Source organism: Mauremys reevesii, linkage group 3, assembly GCF_016161935.1.
Source record: "Mauremys reevesii isolate NIE-2019 linkage group 3, ASM1616193v1, whole genome shotgun sequence".
NCBI classification, from domain to species: Eukaryota; Metazoa; Chordata; order Testudines; family Geoemydidae; genus Mauremys; species Mauremys reevesii.
In genome coordinates, this window is record NC_052625.1 from 185,472,139 (window position 1) to 185,498,530 (window position 26,392).

Sequence of the window (26,392 nt, forward strand, 5' to 3'; positions counted from 1 at the left end):
GAGAGGGAAAAAAAAGTGAGAATTTACAATAAATCTGACACACACAAATTACTCCAGACAGATTTTTCAATGAGATTCTGCCCCCTAAAAAATTTGCATCACTTTGAGATTGGATATTAGTCCTGTAATTTTCTGTATTAAGAGTTTATGAACCCGCTTTTTTTGTGAAGTTCATATAAACTTCTTGGGGCAGTGTGTTCCCATATGTACTGTACAGCATTGAGCACAACGATGTCACTCAGAGCAGAATGATCATTTGAATTAGCACGTAAAAATTATTATGCACATTTTGGAGTCTACAAACTTAGTAGTCTCTCCTATCTATGTAAATTCCAATACACTTTTATTAAACTCCCAAGGTATACATATTGACAATAAATCGTAAGTGAATATAGTGCCTGTTAATAGTTCTAGGTTGACAATGCTGGCTAAGTGCACAATAGGCATTACACAGATAGTGTTAGTACAAGCTCTCTTCACCGTTCCTTGGATGCGCCTTAAACCTGACTTGCTCTGTTCCATTCCTTAATCTCTTTGCTGATGCTGGAAAGAAGGTGGACTATTGTCCTGGTGATTTTGGCATCAGGATACCCATCCATTTGAAAGCAGATAGAAATTCTAGTTGTTCTTCTAACAGCTGTTGCATGACAAGTCTGTCTGTTCATTACTGATCTGTGCTGGATTAAGACTAGTGATTATGAGGAAAAAGGCTCTGTATCTCATTACCAATCTCTCAAGCCATCTAATTCCTCATAAGTCTTTTTGTTTTTATATTTTGATTACTTACCTAATAAACATATTAGTGTTGTGTAGACCTGTGTATATGTCTCTAAAGCAGGGATTCTCAACCTTTTTCTTTCTGAGCCTTCCCTCCCTCCCCCCAACATGCTATAAAAATTCCATGGCCTGTCTGTGCTACAGCAACTGTTTTTCTGCATATAAAAGCCTGGGCAAGCATTAGGGGGTAGCAATGGGAGGGGGCATGGATCCCTGAGGCACTTCATTAAGGTGTGATCCATGATGAAAGTTTAAGAAGTCCTGTTCATACTTTGTCTTGCCTATGTTCCACCCAAGCTTCACTCACTGTCTATTTCTGTGCCTCCTTTCTGCACAGAAGCCTCCTAAGCAATGTATGCCAATCCTCCAGCCTCTCCTTCAAAAATCTGATGAGCCTATCTGATATGCGAAGTGTTTTGACAGTGTATGTTTAGTACTGTGAAACTGAACATAACCATGTCCCTACTCACTATAAATTATAAGTTAGTTCAGTCGGGGATCTAGTCTTTGTTTGCAATGCCATATGTATTGTAAAGTGACACATACAATGATAGTACTACACTGATAATAATAATAAAGGCCAATGCAGACATACACATGACCTTGAGGACTGTTTAGAAAAAATGGTTAATTGTAAAAAGGGATAATTGAAGATTCAATCCCTGTCTTCTCTTGAATATTTTTGTTTTCTTTAGTGCCTTGAAATGTTGGAGTGTTTAGGATTACCTTGGGTTCAAGCAGCTGGTGAAGCAGAGGCGATGTGTGCTTACCTGAATGCAAATGGATATGTGGATGGCTGCATCACCAATGATGGAGATGCTTTCTTGTATGGAGCTCAGACAGTTTATAGGAATTTCACCATGAATGCAAAGGTAGTGTGTTAGGTTTTTGAAGTCTTTTTTCCTTCAGACTACTTCACACTCATTATATTGCTCAAATAAATGTGAAGCACCTGGTTAATTGTTCAAAATATTTATGGTATCTGTTAGGGCTTCTCCCTCACCCCTGCCTTGGTTCTTGTCAGACAGACAGAAAGCAGAAGACCAGAGTCCGAAGTGCAGGCAATGCACTATTTAATGGGATTAATCAAGCAAGCATATCCAGAGCTCTGTACACTGCAGAGCTTTTCCTCGTTCCTTTTTCCCACCTCTTCCTCCTTAGCAAGCTTAATTATATCTGTAGTACACACCCCTGGTCCCACCCCTTACAATTTATGGTCATGCTCTGTTTTGGAGGATCGTGAGTCTTGGGGGCTTTGGTACCACCTCTTTTGTGCCTCATCAGAGGGGTAGGAAGTGAGGTTGTGTTTTGGCCAGAGTCACCATTTCTTTCGCTTTTTAGTGTTTCTTATGCCGCCCCTCCTTGCCCCTCCCAACTGGTTGCTTGGCCTTGCCTTGCGATAGAAGTTGAGGCAGTCATATATATTAAACTCCCACCAAAACCTGCAACACTTTAACTCACTTCCTTATCTTTTCTCATTGTGCTATAAACCCCATCTGGTTGTGGGCAAATGCAACACAATGTCTTTGTTCACACATATTAGTAAAAATATCAAAAGTCAAACAGGCAAACAAAACTCAAAATTTTATTTCAGGCAAATATACAGGCTAAATACTATATTAACATCACTAATAGTATCATACTTTTGTCTTCCTGTATATGGTCTTGCTTAAAATCTCTGTTTTTATACAGCAGATTTGCTTCACTTGATTCATTAGTGTTCAAGCACTGAGTGAATAAGAAAAACAGCTGAGTTGAATAACAAACATGAAATTAGCTGCTGTCTGTTTAGGTTTTCTATTACATGAATTCTTATGTGACTTAAAGCTGTAAATTTTCTACAGGACACAGCCCTGTACTGACAGTTGTGTGCTTATAGAAGCAACAGGTCTAGGGGTTAAATAAATGCAAATTCACTTATTTGCATCTTACTTACACATTAAAATATGTAACACTTTCACACTTGATAATGATGGCTGCTCCTCAAATCAAGCACTGTTGACACCATGTCTTGTACATCTGAATAATAAGCTATAGAATGACCAGTCCAAAAATGAACATATCCAATAAAGCAGATCACCCTGGTTAAAATTATAGATGCATTAGGAATGTCGTTAACTCCACCAGAGAGGTCCTTTGGGGCCATCTGCCTGTCCCAAGTCAGGGTAAAGGAGGAGGGTTGGGCGTGGGGCTAGCAACTCCACCCTGTAAAAATCAGCTTGCTACAGAAACGCCAACAATAGAGTTAACAGAGACTTTTAGCCTAGAAAAAGAAGGGTCTTCAACTCGAAGATGCATGACGCTGGGTGGTGAAAGCCACGAGGAAGCCACTAAGCCGATCACCCTTCTTACAACCAGGAGGATTACCATCGGCACATGGAATGTGAGGACCATGAGGTTACAGCAGAGATGAGGAGCAACAACCTGACCCTACTAGGCATTAGCGAGACAAGATGGACGCAAGATGGACAGAGACGACTGTTGACAGGAGAGCTGTTGCTGTATTCAGGACATGAAGAGCACACAGGGAGTAGGCTTCATGATGTCCAAACAGGCACAGAGAGCACTGATTGGTTGGGAGGCACATGGTCCCAGGATCATCACAGCATCCTTCAGAACTAAAATGAAGAGGATTAAGATGAACGTTGTTCAGTGCTACGCTCCAACCAATGACAGTGAAGAGGAGGACAAAGACTACTTTTACAACAGACTCCAGAAAATAGTAGAGACTCTCCCAGACAAAGACATTACCATCCTTATGGGAGACTTTAATGCCAAAATTGGACCTGATCACACAGGATACGAACTACGAACAAGTCATGGGGACCCACCTGGGAGAGATGAGTGAGAATGGAGAGAGATTTGTGGATCTGTGTGCACTTAACAACCTGGTCATAGGAGGCAGCATCTTTCCTGATCCACAAGAGTACCTGCAGGCATGACAGAAAACCAGATCGACCATGTCTGCATTAGCAAGAAGTTCAGAAGATCCTTGCAGGACGTTAGAGTTAGAAGAGGAGCAGACCATCACTTAGTGGTGGCCAGATTGAAGCTGCAGCTGAAGAAGAACTTCAACCTTCTGAAGGACCATAAAACCAAGGAAGATTTTGGATTGACGCTGAAGAATAAGTTTTCAGTACTACAGGATCGGTCTGAGGAAGAGGAAGACAGTGTACTCAACAGATGGCAGAAAGTGAGAGACACACTTAGGTCAGCATGCCAGGAAGTGCTTGGAATTAAGAAACACCAGCAGAAAGAATGGATCACAGCAGAGTCCTTGACAAAGATAGAAGACAGAAAGAAGAAGAAGGCAGCAGTCAACAACAGCAGGACTAGAGCAGCAAAGGCCAAAGCTCAAAAGAGTATGCTGAAGCCCACAGAGCAGTGAAGAGCAATATTAGGAAGGACAAGAGAGATTATGTGGATGGACTGGCAGCAGAAGCAGAGCAGGCAGCATAGCGACTGTCTGGAAAGTTCAGCGTTAAAGACAAGCAGGGAAAGTCTATAACAGGAATAGAACTACAGATGAACAGATGAGCACTTTGAGGAACTCCTGAACAGACCAGCACCACCAAATCCACCAGACATCGACCCAGCCAAACGAGGACCTCCCAATCAATTGCGATAAACCCAACAGAGAGAGATCAGAGAAAGCCATCACCATGATGAAGAACAGGAAGGCGGCTGGACCTGCGATATCCCAGCAGAGGCCCTGAAAGCAGACCTGGATGCTTCAGTGGAAATTCTTTGAGAAGATATGGGAAGAAGTGATTCGGCTGACTGGAAAGAGGGATATCTCATCAAAATCCCCAAGAAAGGAGACCTCAGCAACTGTGCCAACTATAGAGGAATCACACTCCTGTCGGTGCCAGGAGGGGTCTTCAACGTCCTCTTAGAGAGAGAAAAGGATGCCCGATCCACACAGCAGCTAGATGAACAGGCAGGTTTCATCAACTTTGTTGACTATGAGAAAGCATGGCATCCCAGCAAAGGTGGTCAACCTGATCAAGAATTCATACGACAGCATACACTGTAGAGTGATCCACGGAGGGCAGCTCACAAACAGCTTCCAGGTGCGAACCGAGTCAGACAAGGATGCTTGTTGTCACCACTTCTCTTTCTTCGTCATCGATTGGATTATGAAGACATCCACGAATGGAATCCAATGGTCATTGTGGACCCAGCTTGATGACCTGGACAACAGCAGATGCAAGAGAAGACCACATCACAGGTTGGCCTCAACATCCACAAGGACAAGACCAAGATCCTTAGGATCAATTCCATCACAGTCACACTGAATGGAAGCCCCTGGAAGAAGTGCAGTCCTTCACCTACCTAGGTAGCATCCAGCTCAAGAACATCTGGAGCTCCAGAGAGCTGTCTTTGGCGAAATCAGTCCTACTGTATGGAGCTGAAACCTGGAGGACAACCAAAACAACCACCAGGAAGATCCAGACCTTCATTAATAGCTGCCTCAGAAGGATTCTCCAGATCCGCTGGCCAGATACCATCAGTAACATCCACCTCTTGGAGAGGACCTATCAACTCCAGCAGAGGAAGAAATTAGAAGGAGAAGGTGGGGCTCAGCCAACCAACATCACCAGACAGGCACTGCAGTGGAACCCCAAGGCTCAGGTTGATAGCAAAAATGGGCTATACCTGGAACCAGCTAGAGCGAATGGCCCAGGATAGAAGACTATGGAGATGCATGAATGAATGAATGATGAGGAATGTAGTTTGATACATTTGAGAAGGCAGAACAAATAACTCTCTTGTGTACTCTTCTGCAGTATGCAGAGAGATTTCTTTATGCTAAGTCTAGGGCAGGGGTAGGCAACCTCTGGCACACGTGCCAAAGGCGGCGCGTGAGCTGATTGTCAGTGGCACTCACACAGCCCAGGTCCTGGCCACCAGTCCGGGGGGCTCTGCATTTTAATTTACTTTTAAATGAAGCTTCTTAAACATTTTAAAAGCCTTATTTACTTTACGTACAACAATAGTTTAGTTATATATTATAGAAAGAGACCTTCTAAAAACGTTAAAATGTATTACTGACACACGAAACCTTAAATTAGAGTGTATGAATGAAGACTCAGCACGCCGCTTCTGAAAGGTTGCCGACCCCTGGTCTGGGGCATCAAGCAAGTGCGGTAGCAAATGGAGTAAAGATTGAAGATTTAAATGTATCCTGGTATAAGAAACTGTTTTTCAGCTAAAAAAAGTGCTTGTATCTTTCTGAGAACTAATGGAATGAAGAGGCAGAGCTGGGAGCACATAATGTTAAAAAAAGAAAATGTTTTAGGGCAATTTGCTTATGTTCGTTTGCTATACATTTGTACAGAGTAACTAGAGCCCAGTTTTCAAAGTGGGATGTCTTAAATTAGGTGTTCAAATCAGCATTAAAATAGGTATTTACTGCAGTTGTCTAGGTATCTGTTGAGGTGCCTAAAAAGTTTGAAAATTGGGTTTTAAGTTTTTGTTTTTGTTTTTAAAGTTCAGATTCTTTGATAGAAGACAACTTCCTCCTGTTCATTCATCCTTTGCAGCTTCAGAGTGTTCTTTTGTCATTCTTTAAGCCTAGGATGTTGGTTAAATTTCTAATCCTTGATTAATTATTTTACTTAAAAATAGTAACATTTGTATGTAGATTTTGAAAGCTGCAATTCTTAAAATCATGTGGTCAGTCTTCAATGCAAGATGATATTTATGTCAATCATACTTTGTGTAACAATGACAAATGGCTTGGTCTCCTCTAGGCTAGCAGTTGAACAACAGTAGGACAAACTGCTGTTAACCTGTCAGCAACAAGTCAATTTCCTAGTCACCTGTGGTCCTGCCTACACTATTCCCAGCTGTAATATTTTTCTTGCAGGACCCACATGTTGACTGCTATACAATGTCCTCTATTAAGGAGAAACTACATTGTGACAGAGAGTCTCTGATTGGGCTAGCAATTCTTCTTGGTTGTGATTATCTTCCTAAGGTGAGGAAGCTAATTATTTACCATATTCCTGTGACTTATTTTTTCTGAACATACAGTACCAATTAAGATTTGAGCATGTATAAAAATATATGAAATGCATGGTAGACTACAGACATCTAGCTGAGGAAAGTACCTTAACTCCTACTGTAAAGACATTTCCATAATACTTTGTACTGAAGATTAACGTTTGCAACTCTGTGAGATAGGTAAGTATTATCATTTTACAGATAAGGAAGCTAAAACAAATTTAGATGGCATGCAACAAATATGTGGAAGAGCTGGCATAGGCAACTAGGACCCTATTAGAACTTTGATGAACCGATGGGAGTCTGGCTTGGATGTCTTCCCTAGTCTCTGCCCCTCCAATTGAGTACTCCAATTCCCAGTTGCTGTAGTTCAAGTTGACTCCTCTCATGCAGCTTTCTCACTGACTTGTAAATTTGTTCTTCAAGACTTCTGTTCTTCCTTTCTGTGCTATGTCTAATTCTGGACTAGATTCCATCTAGAATTCAGTTAAACAAAACATATTTCCCAGATGACCATGTCTACAAGGGGTGACCCACTGTAATTGCATTGGAGACATACTACAATCTTATGACAACTCCATATTAATTTTGTGTAAACAGTAGGGATTTTAAATTGCAATGAATTCACTCCAAGATGCTTTCCACTCTTCATAAGTAAGATGGCTAAATCCATATTATATATAAAGCAAGAAGCATCTGAATTTTTTTAAATTCTTCCTGAAATCCTGGATATTGAGGAAGATGTATATTTTCCTGCTGTCTTTTTTCAGCATTTTTTTGTTTAGCTGGTGCAGCAGTTAATGCTGTTTTTGTTTTGTTTTTATTTAAGAGGCTTGCAGCCAATTTGGATATTTCCTTTTGGTATTGTTATGATGGTTATCCTAACTGGGTTTGCTGATTGCCTGGATTTCCAGTGCTTCTCACCCCCACTCAACTTAGTTATTCCATCTGCACAACTTTTTTTTCCTGAAAGATTGTAGAAGTACTTTGCTATTTAATTTAATGATGTTCTGCAGGAAAGGTTCAGGTAGAAAATACCAAATCTATTTCTCTCACCCAGGGAATATAAAGTTTGAAAAAGAATCCTTGGACATCATTTGTTTTGAAAATCTATATGTCTCTCTCATCATTCTTTTAGTATTCTCCCAACATATATCTATTTACAAGATGCCATGGAAATCAAAATTGATGGCTAAATTTTAGCAAAAATACTTTTTAAGCTAACTGAAGATTTCCTGTCACTTTAATATTGTAATGATGGTAGTTTTGAGAGAGCATTGGTTGTTTTCTGATACTATTTAAGGTAGCAATCTTTGTTTTGTTGACTTTCTGGTGTTATGAATAGTTGTCATTATCTTCAGAATCAAGTTACATACTGATTCTTTTTAATAAAAATTAAATGTTCTTTAAAGTGACTCTCTTTTACAATCATTATTTTGATTTGGCAGGTGGGCTTCCTTAAAGAGTTTTTGTGCTTATTAATCCTTTCGTTACTTTTTTTTTTTAAATTTAAGATCCAGGGTGATATTCTCACTCCTGTTCTGGCTCCTTTACACGTGGCATAAAGGAGCTGTAAGAGTCACTGGCACAGGTAGAAGTGTGTGTTGGACATATCAATGGCAAGACTGTAGTACAGCATGTACTGTTGAGAAGCTTCTGGGCAGTGCTATGGCCCAGAGAGCAGAATGGGGAAGCTCCCATAAGGTAGGTTCTAGAGCTTTGTAGGTTATGTCAGGAGCCTCTCCAGTCCCCAGAGCAACCCAGAGTTGAGAGGGCACAAAGGTTCCTTAAGCGCCCACCTTTCCTGCTAGGCCTGAAGTCTGCTAGCCTGTCTTCCACCACTTCCACAATATTGAATACATTATAGTGTGTACTGTATCTCTGAAATCCAAACCCATGTCTTTATCTCTTTTTATCAAGACAATGGAAGCTCCCTTCTCCATGGAACTCCTCAAAGTCCCAGCTTCTCAGACCTCTGCTGATGAGAATGTTATTCCCCTACTGAGACATGTAAACAAAAGTGACCTTCTCTTTTGATTGTCTTTCCAGTCACATCAAGACACACAGTTGAAAATTATCCTCCTGGTTTACACAACCCTTCTTGAAATTGCTCCTGTCTGTCACTGTTTTTTCTCTACTTTACTTTCCTGTCATCTAATACTGGTACCTCCTCTCTCTTTTCCACACTATCAGGCCACTGTTAGTGCAAGACCCTTTTCTGCATCTCCTGTCATTTAAAACTACCTTCCTATTTGTGTCTGCCTTATTGCTCATTTCAGATCTTTGTCAAAACCAATTTATGCACCCCTACTCAGTCCTCGAATTTCTTTTCTTTTTCTCTTTTAATGTATGAATTCTGTAAAGCATTTGGGATGCAGTTTGTGTGAAAGACTGTACAAAATAGTGTTATATTACAGCTAACAGATATCAATGTTTTACATTAGTTTAAACTTTAATATGTACCATGTTTTCCTCTCTCTAAAAGGGAGTGCCAGGAGTTGGAAAAGAACAAGCTTTAAAGTTAATTGGGACTTTGCGAGGTCAAAATTTACTGCAGAGGTAAAGTTAAAGTTTGTCTTGTCTCCTGAAATATTTCAGTGTTTTAAATTGTCTTATTGAAAGCCAGTTTTATGATGCACTTTGAACCTGAGTCTATGCTACTCATGTTTTAATTTTTAAGGAAACAAAATATTAAATTTCTTACATGATGATCAGCTGTGTATTCAAACAATACATTCTTCCAGGCGAACTATTTTTTTTAAAGTTAGTTATTGCTTAAAATTGCATTAACTCCTAGTCCCTATTCTTGCAAACAGTAATGCATGTTTGCAGGATCAGAGGAGGGAGATCCTGATCCCAAGCCCACAAAAGTAATTTGGAAAGACTCTCTCATTAACTTTAAAGGGCTTTGGATCGGGTCTTTAGATTCTAATGTTGTCTGGTATGACTATTGCCCCAATGATTCTCAAAGCTAGATATCCCAACAATCCATAGTACATACTCAAGTGTATTTACTGAAACAAATTGTGTAATGGAAAACTGAATAATTTTAAGAGGATGAATTAGATGGTATGATTTTTTTTTCCCCCATACTTAATTTAAGTGGTGGAATTTGAATGAATAAGCTATAGGATTGCATTATATTAACATTTGTAATATAATTTTAGGTTTGATCAATGGAAAGGACAGCTTCAATGTGGTAATGCATCTGTTCTAACAGTTAACAAGATGACTCATTGTTCTGTGTGCCATCATCCAGGTCGGTATGAAAACGGGTAGATTTTTGTTTTAATTTGATGTACATTTTATTTGCTCCCCCCAGCAGCGTCCCTGGGTAATGAGGCTGCCCTCCATTGTGGAGCCTTATAAGTATGGTAACTCCTCACTTAACGTTGTAGTTATGTTCCTGAAAAATGTGACTTAAAGCAAAACGATGTTAAGCGAATCCAGTTTCCCCATAAGAATTATTGTTACTGGGAGGGTTAGGTTCCAGGGAAATTTTTTTCACCAGACAAAAAACTATATATTATATAGATATACACACAGTATATGTTTTAAACAAACAATTTTATACTGTTCACCGCTATGATGATTATGAAGCTTGGTTGAGATTGAAGTTAGAAGGTGGAAGAGGGAGGGATATTTCCCACGGAATGCCTTGCTGCTAAATGATGAACTAGCACTCGGCTGAGCCGTCAAGGGTTGTTAATGTAGCCTCTCACACAAGGCAGCACGAACACGAGGGAGGGGAGACAACAAGCAGACAGAGACAGACACACACCTTGTGTGTGGGAGAGAGAGAGATGCACACTGCCCCTTTAAGTAAGCTGACCCACTCTTAAGTGCATTGTCTTTTTAAGTGGATCAGGAAATTGAGACAGCAGCTGCTGCCCCAAGCGCTCTCTCTCTCTCCCCATCATGTCCTCTCCCTGCTCTTTATGGAGAAGGGGTAAGTGAGGTGCAGGAGCAGTGGGGAGGGGGACACCCTGACATTATCCCCCCCTGCACAGCAAGCAGGAGTCTCTGGGAGCATCTCCAAGGCAGAGGGCAGGAGCAGCACATGGCAGTGGGGGGAGGGACAGCTGAACTGCCCAATTGATAGCTGGGCAGCTGCAGCACAGGGAACTTAGGGGAGTGGGGAGCTGCTGGGGGGCTGCCGGTCCACCCTGGTTCCAAGCCCGCACCAGCTAGCTGCAATAGGCTGCTCTTCCTGCAAGCAGTGGACAAAGCAGGCAGCTGCCAAATGACATTAGAAGGGAGCATTGCACAACTTTAAACGAGCATGTTCCCTAGTTGATCAGCAACATAACAACGAAACAGTGTTAACCGGGACGACTTTAAGTGAGGAGTTACTGTATAATGCCTTTTGAAAAAGGATAATGCCCTTTAAAATATTTTAAATGACTTGCATTAAAAATTGCTTTTCATGCAGGTCTCAACTTCTGGATTAGCTTTTTTTAAACCTGCAGGCCACTGGTACAAGCCTAGGCCCTGTTGGAGGTGTGCAGAAGATGTTACTATTGAATTGCTGTTAGGTGGTATAGGTCTAGTTTGGGCAGTTATTTACATCACAAACTGCCGTCGTAGTTGGCACCTTTTTGGCAGTGTCAATAAAGAGAGCAAAGACTGAACTGACATTGAGACTGAACTACTCAGTCATTCATGCTGGCGGGCCCTCCATTGACAGGATTGAGATATATTAGCAGAAGACATTTGCATTGCTATTCTTCTTACTGTGTCTGGATTTTATTTTTAAAGTGGCATTCAGTCTCAAGGCACCATCTATCTGGCACCTTCAGTTCAAACCCAATGCTGCTTACAGCAAGAAATTTTTAGGGGGAAGGAGGGGGTGGGAAGAGAGAGAGACAGTCATTCATTCCACAGTTTTGTAACTGTGTCACATATGCATGATATTTGTGGGTCTTTAAAGAGATAATTTTACAGAATAACATTCTGCAACATTTGAACTAACAAGAAAAATCTGATTTTCATTGTAACTCTCACTCATTATTGCTAGTGTGCTTAGCTCTGTATACAGCAGCTTTTGGTGATATACCCACGTATACTCAACTTTATGAAACACTCTTGTGTAGTTTGGGAAACATGGTTCATCTCATTCTCTTTCTTCCTTTTTCTGTAGGCTCTTGTAAGGACCATGAGCTCAGTGGATGTAAACTGTGTGGAAGTGTTAAGTCCTGTGAACCACATGACAACCAATACTGCTGCCCTTGTGAGTGGCATTGTTCAGAACGAGTGAAACAGACAAATGCAGTGGAGGACAATATCAGAAAGTAGGAATGTCTTCAAAATGAACTGCTCCTCATTGCTTTCAGGTGCAGGGTGAGCATGCAAGTCCTGCATCACACACATTTCTAGCTTGTTCCTAATGTGTATATTTTACTTGCAGAAAAGCTAGAGGTTGTGAGGGCTTTCCATTTTCTGAGGTAACTAAAATGCCTGCTAAAGGTTCATTTTTAATCAGTGAATGGATTTCCAGCTAACTTTCTTCTAAATGTCCTCTTTTTGCTTTATTTCAAGGTTATCGAAGAATTTCTTGTAAACAAAAACAAACTGGTCAGGATAATGGAGCGCCAGAGGCCAAATTTATTGTCCTTTCAGGTATAGAATGATACATAGAGAATCTAGCTCTTTGACACGTTGCATTTGTTAGTATGCAATGCACTTGAGAATATTAATGTTAATTAGTAACTTTTATCAGTGGGAAGAATGTAAGAACCTTGTAACAACTTTAATATACATGTTTGTTTGGAAATCTGAAATTAAGGCCTTAGAATAGCTGTAGAAGGGGACAATGTAGTAAGAGGAACTGGAAAACAGGATCACTCACAAGTACTGCAGCTTTAGTTAGATCTGAAGTTCCTTTTCACATCCTGTCCTGAATTGTTGAGGAGTTATGGCAGCTAGCTCTCACTTACCAGTTCTGAATTGCCACCTACCAAATTTGGAGGCTTTTCTGGGAAGGTCCATCATCCCAAAAATTTAAAGATCTGCCCTGGCATGCTTCCTAGAGGTTATGTGAGTGGATATAGATTTTTATCAGCCTACAGTGTGCGTAAGAGAGAGATAGCAATGTATCATTAACACCGTTTTCAAGTACAATGGGTGAAATCCTCATCTGGTGTAAATCAGCACAGCACAACCGACTTCAGTGAAACTAGTATGATTTATAGTAGCTACGGATCTGGCCCACTAATAGATAGGACCATAGTGGGTGAGCAGGATGTAGCTTTTTCTGCCTAGTGGGAAAGGAGAAGGAGGATCCAGTAAACAAGAAAATAATGGGGGGGCGCAAAGAAATAGCTAAAAATAACAACCTTATAGAGAGAAGGAAAGTGTGCAAGGGAGAGAGAGAGGGCAGAGAACACATGAGAGAGACTGGACAGAATAAAAAAGAATTTGGTGGCAACTATCATGGGTTGGTAAGAAGGACACAAGTAATATCCATTTCCTAATTTGTAGCAAAGGGAGCTCCATCATAAAAATAAAAAAATTGTGAACCGCTGTTCTCGTCTTTCAAGAAATTTGTTTCAATATTGACGTTGTATTGCTCTTCTGAGGATTAGTGCTATAAACGATGCCTTCGTTGTGCTGTTGAACTAGCCTGGCTACCAATAGCCTACCAGTAAGAACTCTGCACTTATACATTTAATCAGATTCTAAGATGTGTTTTAGTTGTACTCTATCAATACAAAAGGAAACATCATTGAAATGTGTACACCAAATTGTATTTAATCGACACAGTTGAAGAGGTCCCCTTACATTAGAACAGCGTTGTCTAAAAGTCTGTAGGTAGCATTTGAGACTGATATTTACAATGCAAAAATTGGTGATGCCATTTAGTGCTAATCACAGGGCTTAAATAGGCCAGCCCTTTATGCCTTGAGTGAGTGATTTTGTTCTTGTGCCCAGTATAGAATTCTCCCAGGTTTATTGTGCTGGGTGATTTCAGTGTCCATTGGAACAATGACTCTTCCAGATTGATTTACAGACTACCCAGCAACATAATTGTGGAACCTTACCAAGTGGATTCTTGCGGCATAACAGAGAACTATCCATCTGCATTTTGTTTTGGGACTGATGTACAGAAGTTGGAAACTATACCCTTCTTGGTTAGGTCATCTCCAAGGCTAACATTAAGGCTCACCTTTCCTGGCAGGGCAGATGATCTGTTTTGATGTTCCATCTTCTGAGACTGATGGCACTGTTTACTTGAATGGTGTATAGACAATGGACCACTAATGAGTACTCTGGTGGAAGGTGATTAAAAATCTGTGGGTGTGCATGTATGGGTGAGATACGTTATCAGAATCTGATGAGAAAATGTTTAGCTTTCAATGTGGCCTTCCCATTCCTGCTGCTGCTATTACACAACTGCTCCCTTAACTCTCAGTTGAGCAGGCTGCTATATCTATCCTGTTATGGATGTCCATTATTCTGCCGTCTTGCACTGAGAGGTCATTAGTGTCTTACCATAAGGTGGGTATTAAACCGATGTATAAAACGTAATACGTATTTAAAGTGTTCATTGAGATAACTGTTAAGGACACTGTAACAACAAAATAAGAAGGTATTACGGTTGCATTTCTTAACAGAGACTTGCTTTTGAGAAGATGGAATGGACCAAACAGTATGCTTGCAAGAAACTGTTGTCACTGTTGACACGCTATGACATGATCAAAAGAAAGTCTGGTCAGACAGATACAGAGCAACTGCAGGCAAAACGGTAATGTAATTTGTGAAGTTTTTTAATTCACTCCATGTTTCTGTTCACTTCTGTCACTGGAGAAAATCTTATTACTTACTGAAGTAAAATTTACTTCCCCCTTTTGCCTCATCCTTGAGCTATGTGCTGCCTTTCGAAAAAGATAAAAGCTTAAACCAGTGCTGCATTTCTGTCATTGTGGCTACACAAAAATAAAGTGTAAAGTAAAATGTGTACAAAAGTTTCTTTTAATGCTAGTTTATAGGGCATGATTCTTCACAGCCTCACTTTTAGCCATAGTCTTATCAACTTCAATGGGACTATACATGAGATAAAGCACTATGGGCATGAGTCTTTGCTCATTGAAGTCCATGCACGATCAGGCCTGTGGTCTATAAATCTTAGTAGGTGACAGGTTGCAGCTGGGGAGCTGAAGTTCTTGTCATACCTACTGGTTTTTCTCTTATGGCTAACAGTGAATGGTCTTGCTGTTGAATTGTACAATACTTCTTGTCAAGACGGAATATCATTATTGTCTAACTCTGTTAAACTTTCAGTTCAGTATTACCACAAATTCTATTACCAATTCAGCAAAAAAGGGGATGCAGAGAGGCTGTGCACTGCTTAGATGATATACCCACATACATTGCCAGTATGTGCCTGTGACAATCTCATCGCCAGTCCTGCACCGTCATGGATAGCCAAAGACATCCGATTACCCTCTCCTTTCCTGCATGGGTGCAAAGCCACCACTGAACAGAGTTATGCCTATTACATAGATAGTAATTTCCCCTTCTGCTTCTGTGTAGCACATCCAGTTTCCATGTATGCAGGATTAGTGCCTAAAACCTGTTTTAGCACACATTTACACATTTTACTTTATTGTGAGTAGTTCCATTGAGTTCAGTGGGACTGCTCACAGATCGGCAATAGCACAAGTGGTAAGGTGAGTTTTTGCAGGATCATTGGTGGGTATTCAGAATTCTGTTCCAAAGAAATATTGAAAGCAGGGACTGAATGGTTTGTAGGAGTGTTAGTAGAATGTGGAACCTTTTAACCTCTAAGTTGCTGGTTCAAATCCACTGCCAATAGCGAGATTAAGTTATCATCTGATGGCTGTTCTGTTGCAACTGTCAGTGTAACAAAAAAACATCGGCAGCGCGCGCACCCCCCCACACACACACACTAAACTGCACAATGGAGATAAAATGAATATTTTCCCCCCAAGCAATATCTCTCTGGCTCAAAACTCTCCAGTCTGAGCAAAGAGACAAAAGGAGTTAATGAACAGAGACACAACTACTGTGTCAGGTTGTCCCCATGCTAGGGTTGAGGGCCATAGGCAGGGCAGTATGAAGAAGTTTTTCAGTATCACTGCCTTTGTATCTCTTGTGAGAAGGGGACTTCACTCTCCAGTGATGCTCATCTGGTACCTTTTTATGACTTTTACATTCACTAATGGTCTGTTTAAATGTTCAAAGTCAAGAACTGAAAGTTGTTATTTACCTGCACCAAAGAAAAAATTACAGATATTAAAAGCAAATCTTCTGATTTTTAGAATCTGTACTAAATCTACTGATAGAGGAATAGAATTTTTCCCTCTGATTAATTTGCATAGATTACTAAATTAAAACTTTGCAATAGGTTTGTGATTTTTCACATTTCTTGCTGTAGCAAAATCATTTAGTGAAGTTGGTACCATGTCTGCTTTTGTTTCACAGGATAGTCAGGACACGTGTTAAAAATGGAATTCCTTGTTTTGAAATTGAATGGCAAAAACCAGGTTGGTGTGGTCTTATACATGCATGGGTTATCCTGTAATGTAACCAAAAACAGTGGACAAAAATCCCCTTTAAAGGAAGTGGGTAGCCAGCAGTGTGCACAAGTGACCTGTAGTACAGAGTGGACAACTGTTCTATGAACATATGCAGAAAACACACACTTAAAATCAAACTGATTAAAAATGCAAACAATGAACCCTTGGGGTGGGGGTTGTCTGTGGCAGTTGTTAGGCATGTCAGAGCAGCACTTGGTGCACGCTTGGAGGAGGGCAAAGATGTCCCTTATACTGACTTGGGACCACAACAGCACATTGGACTCCAGTTTTATTCCTTCTTGGCCCCAGCATATCACCTATATTAGGGTGGTAGTACTTCACATGAAAAAATCCCCCATGATTGGGGAATCTCAACTGCCCATGACAGACTGGTGCAAAGGGGCCTTAACATGACCGGGGTCTGACCTCTAACCTGCTACTGACCTTTATATTTGAAAATTGTAGTTAACGACAAGGGAACTGCATTGTTTTTGCTTTGGTCCTTTCCCTTCCTCCATGCCCTCAGCCCTAATGTGCTTTTGTTAATTTTCTAGAGCATTATGTTACAGCAGATGATCAGCCCACAGAGTCCTTTGTGGTTACAGTAGAGGAAGAAGCTTTGTTTCAGGCTGCCTATCCTGACATTGTTGACTTCTATAAAGTGGAAAAGTTGGAAGTTTTGGAAAGGAAACAGAGAAGTAAGTTTGAAAGCTGGCCAATGCTTAGCACTCTGTGGGCACTGCCATAACACAGATAATAAAGATATTTTCAGGACTGCATCAGCTCTTCCATAGCTGTTCATACATCATATTCAGTGGAAGATTGTGGCCCTAGTAAGATCCCATCTCCTCTTTTTCATCTGCTAGCACTATACGGTTAATTTTTGTTTTTTATTTTGACACAAAGAAACACCTATTATGTATGCTCTTTGTTTTTTCAGGTAAGAAAAATAAACCAAAAGAAAAAGAACACTCAAATATCGATGGTAACGTTGCTGATCTTCTGTCTCTGATGAATTTGCAATCTGCATGTGAAAGCTTTCCTGAGCAGGATTCCAAGTCAGATTTTAAAACTCTTCCTGATAATCAAATGCAGGAGAAAAGTATCTCCAAATCGAATGATTCCCTTTTAGCTGCAGATTTTTCCACTGTAATTGTTCAGTTACAAAACCCAGTATCTACCCTTCCTGTAACTGCTTCACCCAACACTCAATATCAGAGTGTTTTAGATGACTCTCTTACTTCACCAGCACAGTTTACTCAACTCCCTGAGGCATCATCCTCTTATGTTTCTTCTGTGATAGCTGGTCTACAACTGAGTGGCATTGATTGGGATGGAACCTCATTCAGCATTTCACCAGCACATGTTGATTCTGCCTGTTGTTCAGTGTCTGAGCTTGGTGCATCTAATAATTGTATAAGCCAACCATGTACAGTTCAGCACAAAACAAGGGAAAACACAAAAGATTCTGGTGCCACACAATCTCATGATGATTCTTGCATCAGTGCAGAGTATTTGGTTCCAACCCCTACTGATCTGGTAGAACAGCTTCAGAAGTTGCCTTTAAGAGAACGAATATTTCTGAAGACGTCTGTGCAGAAAGATACTGCACTGTCTCTAAACATAGTGCAACCGAAACCTTTACAATTGTTGAAACAAATTAAAGAAACATCAGTTCCTGAGACTGTTTCCACTTATCCTTCAATTCAATTAAGTGACACCACAAAAGAAATCAAAATGTTATCAGAAAAATATCTGAAAGTCTCTAGTGTACAAAATTACCAGGAACAGTACAAAACACTTGGCAACTTGGTACAAATGGAGCAAAAACACCCCAAACACAGCTGTTTGAAGTCTGTGGGTTTGAGAAGTCAAGCAACAGAGCCTTTGCACTCCGAAGGTGAATCACTGAAGTTAGCAAAGGCCACAGATAACTGTCACATTAGAAAATTCTGTACTCAAGCTACTTGGAAAACTTCCATTAAAAAGAGTGTGTGCCATGACAGACATTCTTCTAGTGAGGACAGTGATGATGGGACTATGATGGATAAAAATCAGACTTACAGAATTAAACAGCGGAGGCAACTGAATCCAGCTCAGATGAAGGAAAACCTCACCAAGGAGAGGGGTAACGGAGGATCAAATCTTTCAACTAAATGGAGAGAGAAAGAGGCAAATTTAAAAATAATTAGCAATAACTTGTCAATGCAAGTATCTCCAAAACCTGCCTCGGTAGTGGAAGCTAATAGTTTTCCAAGCCCAATACTATCATTTAAAAGATTAGATTCCTGTTCTTCTCTGCAGCAAAGCAAAAATGATGACTGTGATGTATGGGTAGATAGTCCCCTGCCTCTGTCTGAAAGGCTCAAACTAAGACTCAAAAGCAATTAGTACTTCGTTAAAAATACATTACGTTAAACAGTTAACTTGGTGTCTAAAACTCTTACGTAGTTCATGGCATTGGTATATGCAAGCTCAAGAGACACTGTATTGCGAAGTTTACATAGTCATAATTAATAGAAAGCATTGTGAAGTCCTGCTTTCTTGGTACTGAAGTTTGAAATGTAAACATTGTCAAAAGTATGCCGTTCCAGGAGTACAGCTGACATGCCCTGAAATCCATTTGCTTGTATAGTGTTTTCTTGCCATAAGCACCATAGCCATGGACAAAGTATACAACAATAGCCATGGACAAAATATACAACGTTGATATTTTATTCCAAAGGAGGTAAGGTTTATTTAATGAAGCATTAGCCTTTTGGCTTGTAAGGATAGACCCATAATATAGTTACAATGTGCTATGCTGCTATCAGGTGTTCTCAGCAAGACAAACTGATACAACTTTTGTGTAACTGAAATTCCCCATTGTGCTCCACTCTCTTGATGGGGTGTTAACTTTAAAACAGGCTTACAAATACTTGGTTACCAGTGGTGTTGAGCATTTTTTAAATAAATGACCAGATAAATTCAGCAGTTGAGCTTGTCTAGGGTAGAGGAATTTATTTGCTTGACATGTCCTATAATAAACTGCTAGAACACACACCTAGTCCAGAAAAGGATAAATAACCACATGAATCAGTGCCAGCTGAGTGGACTCAAAGTGAGTATTTTAGGTGCATTCTAGTTCTGTAATTGCTGTCTCTACACTTTTATTTAAATGTAATTGTATTAAATTAATGTTTGTAGCTGGTGGCATTTTTTTGCTACAGAACAAGAAGAATGAAATCTCTGCAAGTTTTGACATGCCTTTAGGTAATAGCAGAGAAGAGGTTAAATTATAGGAAACCTAAAATTACATTTGCTATTGCAACTTCATTTACATGCATCACATATTTTAAATCATTGTTTGTAAAAGGAGCCTTGAAATTAGACTTAAAACAAAAAAGCAACACAGTAATTTCCACCCGTTAATACAGAGATACAGTTGACTGGGACTACATATCCCACACTACATACTATTTCCCACAGATCACCCCATTGCTGTAGGTCAGGGGTTTGCAAGCTGGGGGTGGTGACCTCTCAAGCTGGATGTCATGAGATGGTTACGTGGGGGTCGTGAGCTGTCAGCCCATGGGTGGGCCTGGCAATGGATGGGGCTGACAGGCCTGAGCCCTTGTTAAGTTAAATTAATATTAAATTAACACACACACCCATTTTTAATTTTGGGGTGGGAGTCACAGAGGCTTGCTGTATGAAGGGGGTCACAATACAAAAAGTTTGAGAATCGCTGCGGTACGTGAAATTATGCATGACTTCATCATAGCTAGCAGCCAGTGAAGACTTTTTGATCAAGAAGCAATAATGTCAGGTTTACAGAATTTGTAGAAGTTAGAGAAAAGGAGAACCTATGATCTCAACTAATCAATCCCCTTCCCTCTTGCAGGACAGTTCTCTTCAGTATGTTTCCCAGGAAAGGGGAGAAATGGTTCCTTTACAATAACTTTGCATGAGTTCCTCTTCTGTAAAATGGGGGAAATAGTATTTCTTTACCTCACAGGTGTTTGTGAAGGTAAAATTATTTAAGTAGTGTGAGGTGTTTAGATACTACAGTAATGGAGGTGATAAGTACATAAAATAGAACGGAAAAGAGAAGCATTTAAATAGAAAACTCAAGATCTGTACCTTCTTAGGAGGGTCAAGCCTTCTTGGTCCAGCCAGGTGGCAAGAGAGAGTGATTAAAACTACTTCTGAAAATAATAGCATTTATTCTAGCTACATAAAGGAATGAAGCAAAAGAATCATTAGTATACATATGAAAAGGTGTTCATGAAATGCTTCATGAGTTGTATTATGTAGTTTCTAGAAAATGTGAGTAGGGATCAGTGGTTGACTAGATCAGGACTACTACATTTTGAGAGACCAATGCTGTAAGTAACTTACAGGGTTGTCTTTTTATGTGGTTATGATTTTATCTTTTTGAAGGTATTAATTGTTTCTAAAACTGCCCATTGATTTTGGAGACTGAATGATGGAAGAAGAACTGTACTTTCTTTACCTAGGAAAAAAGAAAGATGCAGCTCCTACTCTTTTGCTTTGATGGAATAAGATTTGGAATTTTTAAGCATTTAAAACAAGTGTCCTCTCCATTTTGTGACCATTTTCCTATTTTTCCCTTTTGGAATATGGGGCCTGATGATTATTAGACATTATAAGTGTTCTCCGAGGATGTTCCACTGCAGTCATGAATTTTGCTTGGCATAGATGGATGATATCTTGTTAGTATTTTGTCAGGATTCTGATTTGAACCCACTTCCTTGGATGATGGAGGTCAGATATGTAAAGTATATCAACGATTCCGGCACTGCAGAGAATCCGTGTATTCTTGGAATCCCTGTAAGAGCCACATTCAGTCCCACAACTCAGGTTCAGGTATGTGCAACAGACAGGAAATATATAATTTCTAATGTCTGATTCATCTCTACCTTTCATAAGCTTTACACCTGTTTAGCTCCATTATCAGGAGCAACTGTGGTGAAGACATACACCAATGTGAGAGGAAAACAGTCCTAAGATAGTTCAGCTCACCCTTGCATTGAGTTAGCACAGACCATATAGCCTTGTGCTGGTAAATCTGTTAAGTAAAGCTTGAAACATCTTTCCAATGAAGAAAAACTCACCTGTGTTAGAAATGTTACTTTTCTGTTTTGTCATCTTGCATTAAATATGCTGAATCTAATTAGGAGACTGTTAGGCCAGTAAACCTTTTGTCCTATACTGAATAACGATTGTGGTAGTGCTAGACTTCTAAATGAACATCTAGACATACAATAATACGTAATATTTTCCATCTAATTGTATCATTTGTATTGAAGACCAAGATATGTGTTTACCTTTATTATGCTTGTTGTATCTGAATTTTTTTCAAAAAGTTCTTAGTGTTGTGGACAAAAGTAATTAAGTGTTTGAAAATGTAATTAATTATATATTGCAAAATATAATTTGTACCAAAACAATCTCTTCATGATTTTAACTTAATGTGGCTCTTTTTTCTATTAAACTAATAGGTTTTTTATTAATTTCTGTGGAAAATATGTGTTAAACTAGCGAAGAGAAGTTTACACTCTCTACTGTACAGTGAGACTTGCAAGGGGAAAAAATCAGAGCATTATACAGTTTAAACAGCCGTGTTTAATAGTTCATGCTACAAAATTGTTCTCATGTTTGCATTCACTTGCTCACTGTCTGTCCCTGTGACTCTTAGTTATTTATCCATAGTGGCACTGTTTCAAAGGGAAAGACTGAGGGAGCCCCAACATCAGAATGCCTCTTAGCTAGATTTGGCGGAATCTGATTTTATTTGATAAATTTGACAGATAATATTGATGTTTATTTTTAATCTTTTTTTTCTGATAGGCTTGTTCTGGGCACACCTACCAGATCGGGCCCCACACATTAGTTAGATGTGTGAACACCTATCTTCCCCAGTCTGTGAATCGCTTGGGGGCTTAGGCAGGAGATGGGTGTCCAGATGCCTTGAGCGAGGCAGCAGTGTGCATGCCTAGAGGCAGAAACATAGGTATTGAGGGAACTTTTTACCCAAAAAAACGTAGGTGCCAATGAGTTTAACAGCCTACATGGTTCAGCAGGAGTTTGTGAATCACAGTGAACCCTAAAACTGGGACTTAGGTGCCTCAGTATTATGAATCTTGGCTTAAGTGCTTGTGCTAAAGAGCTCTGCCTAATTAGGGCCTAGTTCTGTGCTAAAAACACAAAGGAAGGGAGAAAACCCAGCTGAAACTGCTTCTGCATTGGTAGAGAGAAGCATTAATTGTTCTGTGTGCTACTCTTAGCCCCAGTGTGATGTACAGATTCCACATCATTTGGTCTTTTAGCAAGTGCAATGCTAGTGCACTATTCTAAATTCAGTCAAGTCACATCAGCAGCTCTGTCTAGGCTGCTAATGGAGGTATTTTTCTTAATTGTCTCAGGTAAATAATGGACACGCAAACCACCTACAAGCTAAAGCAGGAGGGCTTCTGATTTTATTTATTTACTATGTTTTCAACACCTAGTCTTCATCTTGCAAAGAAAAATAGGCTACACCACACAAAAAGTACTGCACTTCTAGTATTACTCTAACAGACTTGCTCTTTTCAACCACCCTGATACACTTTAAGGAAAATCCTAAAATAAACCATCAACTTGTAGTAATGTGAAAAATAGGAAATTTCCTCTGCAGGAAGTAATTCCTACAAGGTATACATTTCTTTAGCAGCATACATAATCGAATGAGATGAATCGGCCAGATAACCAAAATGAAAATGCATTTAAGATGATCTACTCATGGTAATACAAACAGAATGTGTCAAGCTTTTCTATATCACCAGTGTATTAACCATACTATGTCCAACATGGAGATGGTGCAAGCAAATACATTGTGGCCTTCCTTTTGATGTCTTGCTGCCTCAACTCCAAGCAAACTGCTCCTACCTGATACAGAGACCATTGACTGACTAGAAAAGACAGCAGCAAATTTGTTTTGACATGATGACACCCATAATAATGACCATTTTACTGGTAATTGTCTTGAAGTTGTCATGCATTCATCTTCACTGCATTTACCTTTAACAGAAAAGATGAATGTCAGTCACTCAAGATGTGCACAGCATTGCTAGGATCAGAATATATATATAACATTTTTCTATGATAGAAAATTAAGAAAATCTGTCAATAGCTAAATTCTGGTAAAGCAGTTGTGGGAGGGGGGTTTGGGGGTGGGAGAGGAGGAAGGGACATTTTGCATAGTTGATGTGTGTGTGTCATTAAAACCTTTGTAGTCCATTCAGCTCCCAGCTTGTGACTGTTGGATCTGGGTTCATGGTCCCATGAACAATATTAAACCTTTTCCCTCACTTTGGATTGTTCCCAATCCTTAGGACTGTGTAGTCATTGTAGCTAGAACCTAGGAATTTCTAAATTTGCCCACATTGTCTGACAAATGTATGTCTATGAAAACTAAAATTGTTAAAAATGATGTTGCTCAAATAAATTTCTCTACTCGTGATTTAAACCAAAATAGATGACTGACTAAAATCCATGAATCTGATCTAAATTGTAGGTAACTATTTTCACTGGGTAAAATTTTCAAAATGACTCGTCTCCTTTTCAGATGTGATTTTTGGCATTTAGGAACCTAAGTCTCCCATCCCCAAGTTCTTAAAATCATATTTGAGAAGGGGGCTGCTAAATAATTCAGGCCCTTTTGAAATTTTTACCCACAATCTTCATTTTTAATGGGTAAAATTAAAAAGTTAGCTATTAAACTGAGTTTCTCACGTGCAGATTATCATCTGAACCTAGGAGCTGAGTGAACAGTAGTACTGGTTATATCACACATTTTAGCAGTTTTAAGAATGCAAATTAGTTTGTTTCCTGAAGGAGAGAGTGCTAAATCCGCCACTGACTTTTACTGTTTTGTCAGTAGCACTTAGGCTGCAACAAGCTCCAGTAATATTACTAACTGCAGCTTCCTTTTATCTGTTGATGTAATATAACAGGGTTTAACACCTTCTTAGACATGAAAAGGTCTTATCTTGTCTCAGATAACAGTTCCCATTAATCTTTCTCACCATGGGATTTTCTATGTTTCATCCCAACAGCAATAGCCCAAAACCAGCCTTCGCAAATTTGCAGGGCTCAATTCAATACTCCCCTTCTAAGATTAGGAACCTTTTACTGATAACTGTCTTAAACTTGAAGTTGTCATGCATTCATCTTTTCTGTTAAAGGTAAATGCAGTGAAGATGAATGTCAGTCACTCATGATGTGCACAGCATTGCTAGGGTCAGAATATATATGTAACATTTTTCTATGATAGAAGTGAAGTAAATCTGTCAACAGCTAAATTCTGGTAAAGCAGTTGTGGGGAGAGGGGGACATTTTGCATAGTAGATGGCCCATTCCATATGCATATAGCCCCACATTTGCATTATTCAGATGAGTTTCTGAAAGGCTCCCATGGACTTGAAGCTTAAAAAGAGCAAGAGTTGAGTTTACAAGTGTTTTTACAGTTGCCACATAATGTATGCTATGTGAACTGTTTCCTTTTGTTGATATTGTGCTACATGCTTAGTGATAGCTCAGACATTTAAAATTGTCTTGGTTTCTGTTGGTGGTAATAGTGATTTTTACATTTTCAACTGTAGAACCTACAGTTTGGTCAATGACTTTGCAGGAATCACTGAAGCCAATAAGTGCTGATTTTAGTGGAGGTAGGACAAGGCCCTATGGATGCAACACCAGCTCACGCTTAAGCTCAAAACTGAAGAAGTGTTGAGCTGAGTCAGGCCTTGGGTGAAAAATTCAGGGAAAACACCATTGCTTCCAGAAGATTCAGTAGGTGATCCTTTTTTCTGTGAGTTATTACTGAGCCAATGCCCCAGCATGGCATAAGGTGGCCCTGTGCTACTGGAGGTACACCTCTACCCCAATATAACGTGACCCGATATAACACTAATTCAGATATAACGCGGTAAAGCAGTGCTCTGGAGGGGTGGGGCTGCGCACTCTGACGGATCAAAGCAAGTTCGATATAACGCAGTTTCACCTATAACGTGATAAGATATTTTGGCTCCCGAGGACAGTGTTATATCAGAGTAGAGGTGTACTGTCTTTCAGATCAGCTGTAGGGTGAAGGAGTGAAAACTTACAGACATTAAAGACTCCATTGCACTCTTTGGGTGCAGGTGTCCTAACCCCAATATCTAGACTATATTTCAGTTTGATTACATTTTTCTTTACTTAAGTTTCTCTTGTAGTTGAGCTGGTGAGAGTACATTCTTCATTTTCTATCATAAATTGTGCTATAGTATTTCTCTGTGCTGGAAAGCTCTACTTCAGTGGTAGGTGAAGTGGTCTTTCTCACACAGAGCCATCCAGATACAAGGTTCCTCTAACTGCTTTTCTGCATATCTTTATATGTACCTCCATATTGCTCACCGCTTGAAATCCATACAGAGAGGAGAGAATTTGGCTATACAAGAAAAAATTCAGATATTTCCCCATGACCATACTTCAATTTTATCAGTACATATAGGGCAGATATCATGTCATCGTGTGTGTGTAGTATTTTTAGCATAATAGAATCCTTGTCCTGATTGGAAGTTTGGGTTCTACTATAATATAATTTAATAATCCTAATGTGCACATATCCCAGTATTTATTCCAGATCTTCTACACAGATATTTGCTTGTAGAGTCAATAGATCTTAATTTTACTGAAAATATTTGCTTTGATAACAGCCTTTAGGTGAGATTTTGTGTTTTGAGCCCCATGCATTTTAATACTGATTGCAAGAATGTCTATGGGAAAACACCTGCTATATGATCATCCCATAGATTCATGCACACAGCTGAGTCAATGAGAGTTGTACATGTGCATCTGCAGGCATGATCAGGACCCCTTTCTTTATATAACTGATGATCTCCTGTGATCTATATGATTTATGTGATGTGTGTGTACTGTTTCCTTTTGCAAACAGGGTTTTCCTTATGCAGTACACAGATGGGCATATGGAGAGGAAAACCCTGTTTTTAGATACTGTGCATAAGGAGAGCAGGCTTCACAAA

General features: G+C 39.7%; 1 protein-coding gene across 7 annotated transcripts in view; it reads left to right on the forward strand.

The window, feature by feature from the left end:
- Positions 1-21,800, forward strand: part of GEN1 (GEN1 Holliday junction 5' flap endonuclease) — a 31,440-nt gene extending 9,640 nt beyond the window's left edge. For all 7 annotated transcript variants that reach the window (XM_039530357.1, XM_039530355.1, XM_039530359.1 and 4 more), the window contains 11 exons: positions 1,473-1,649; positions 6,650-6,760; positions 9,272-9,345; positions 9,954-10,045; positions 11,927-12,077; positions 12,194-12,230; positions 12,325-12,405; positions 14,400-14,530; positions 16,231-16,292; positions 16,880-17,023; positions 17,266-21,800. In XM_039530357.1, coding sequence (XP_039386291.1) covers positions 1,473-1,649; positions 6,650-6,760; positions 9,272-9,345; positions 9,954-10,045; positions 11,927-12,077; positions 12,194-12,230; positions 12,325-12,405; positions 14,400-14,530; positions 16,231-16,292; positions 16,880-17,023; positions 17,266-18,716 — 2,511 coding nt within the window. In that variant the 3' untranslated portion in view covers positions 18,717-21,800. The remainder of the gene's footprint in view (positions 1-1,472; positions 1,650-6,649; positions 6,761-9,271; positions 9,346-9,953; positions 10,046-11,926; positions 12,078-12,193; positions 12,231-12,324; positions 12,406-14,399; positions 14,531-16,230; positions 16,293-16,879; positions 17,024-17,265) is intronic.
- The last annotated feature ends 4,592 nt before the right edge of the window (positions 21,801-26,392 follow it).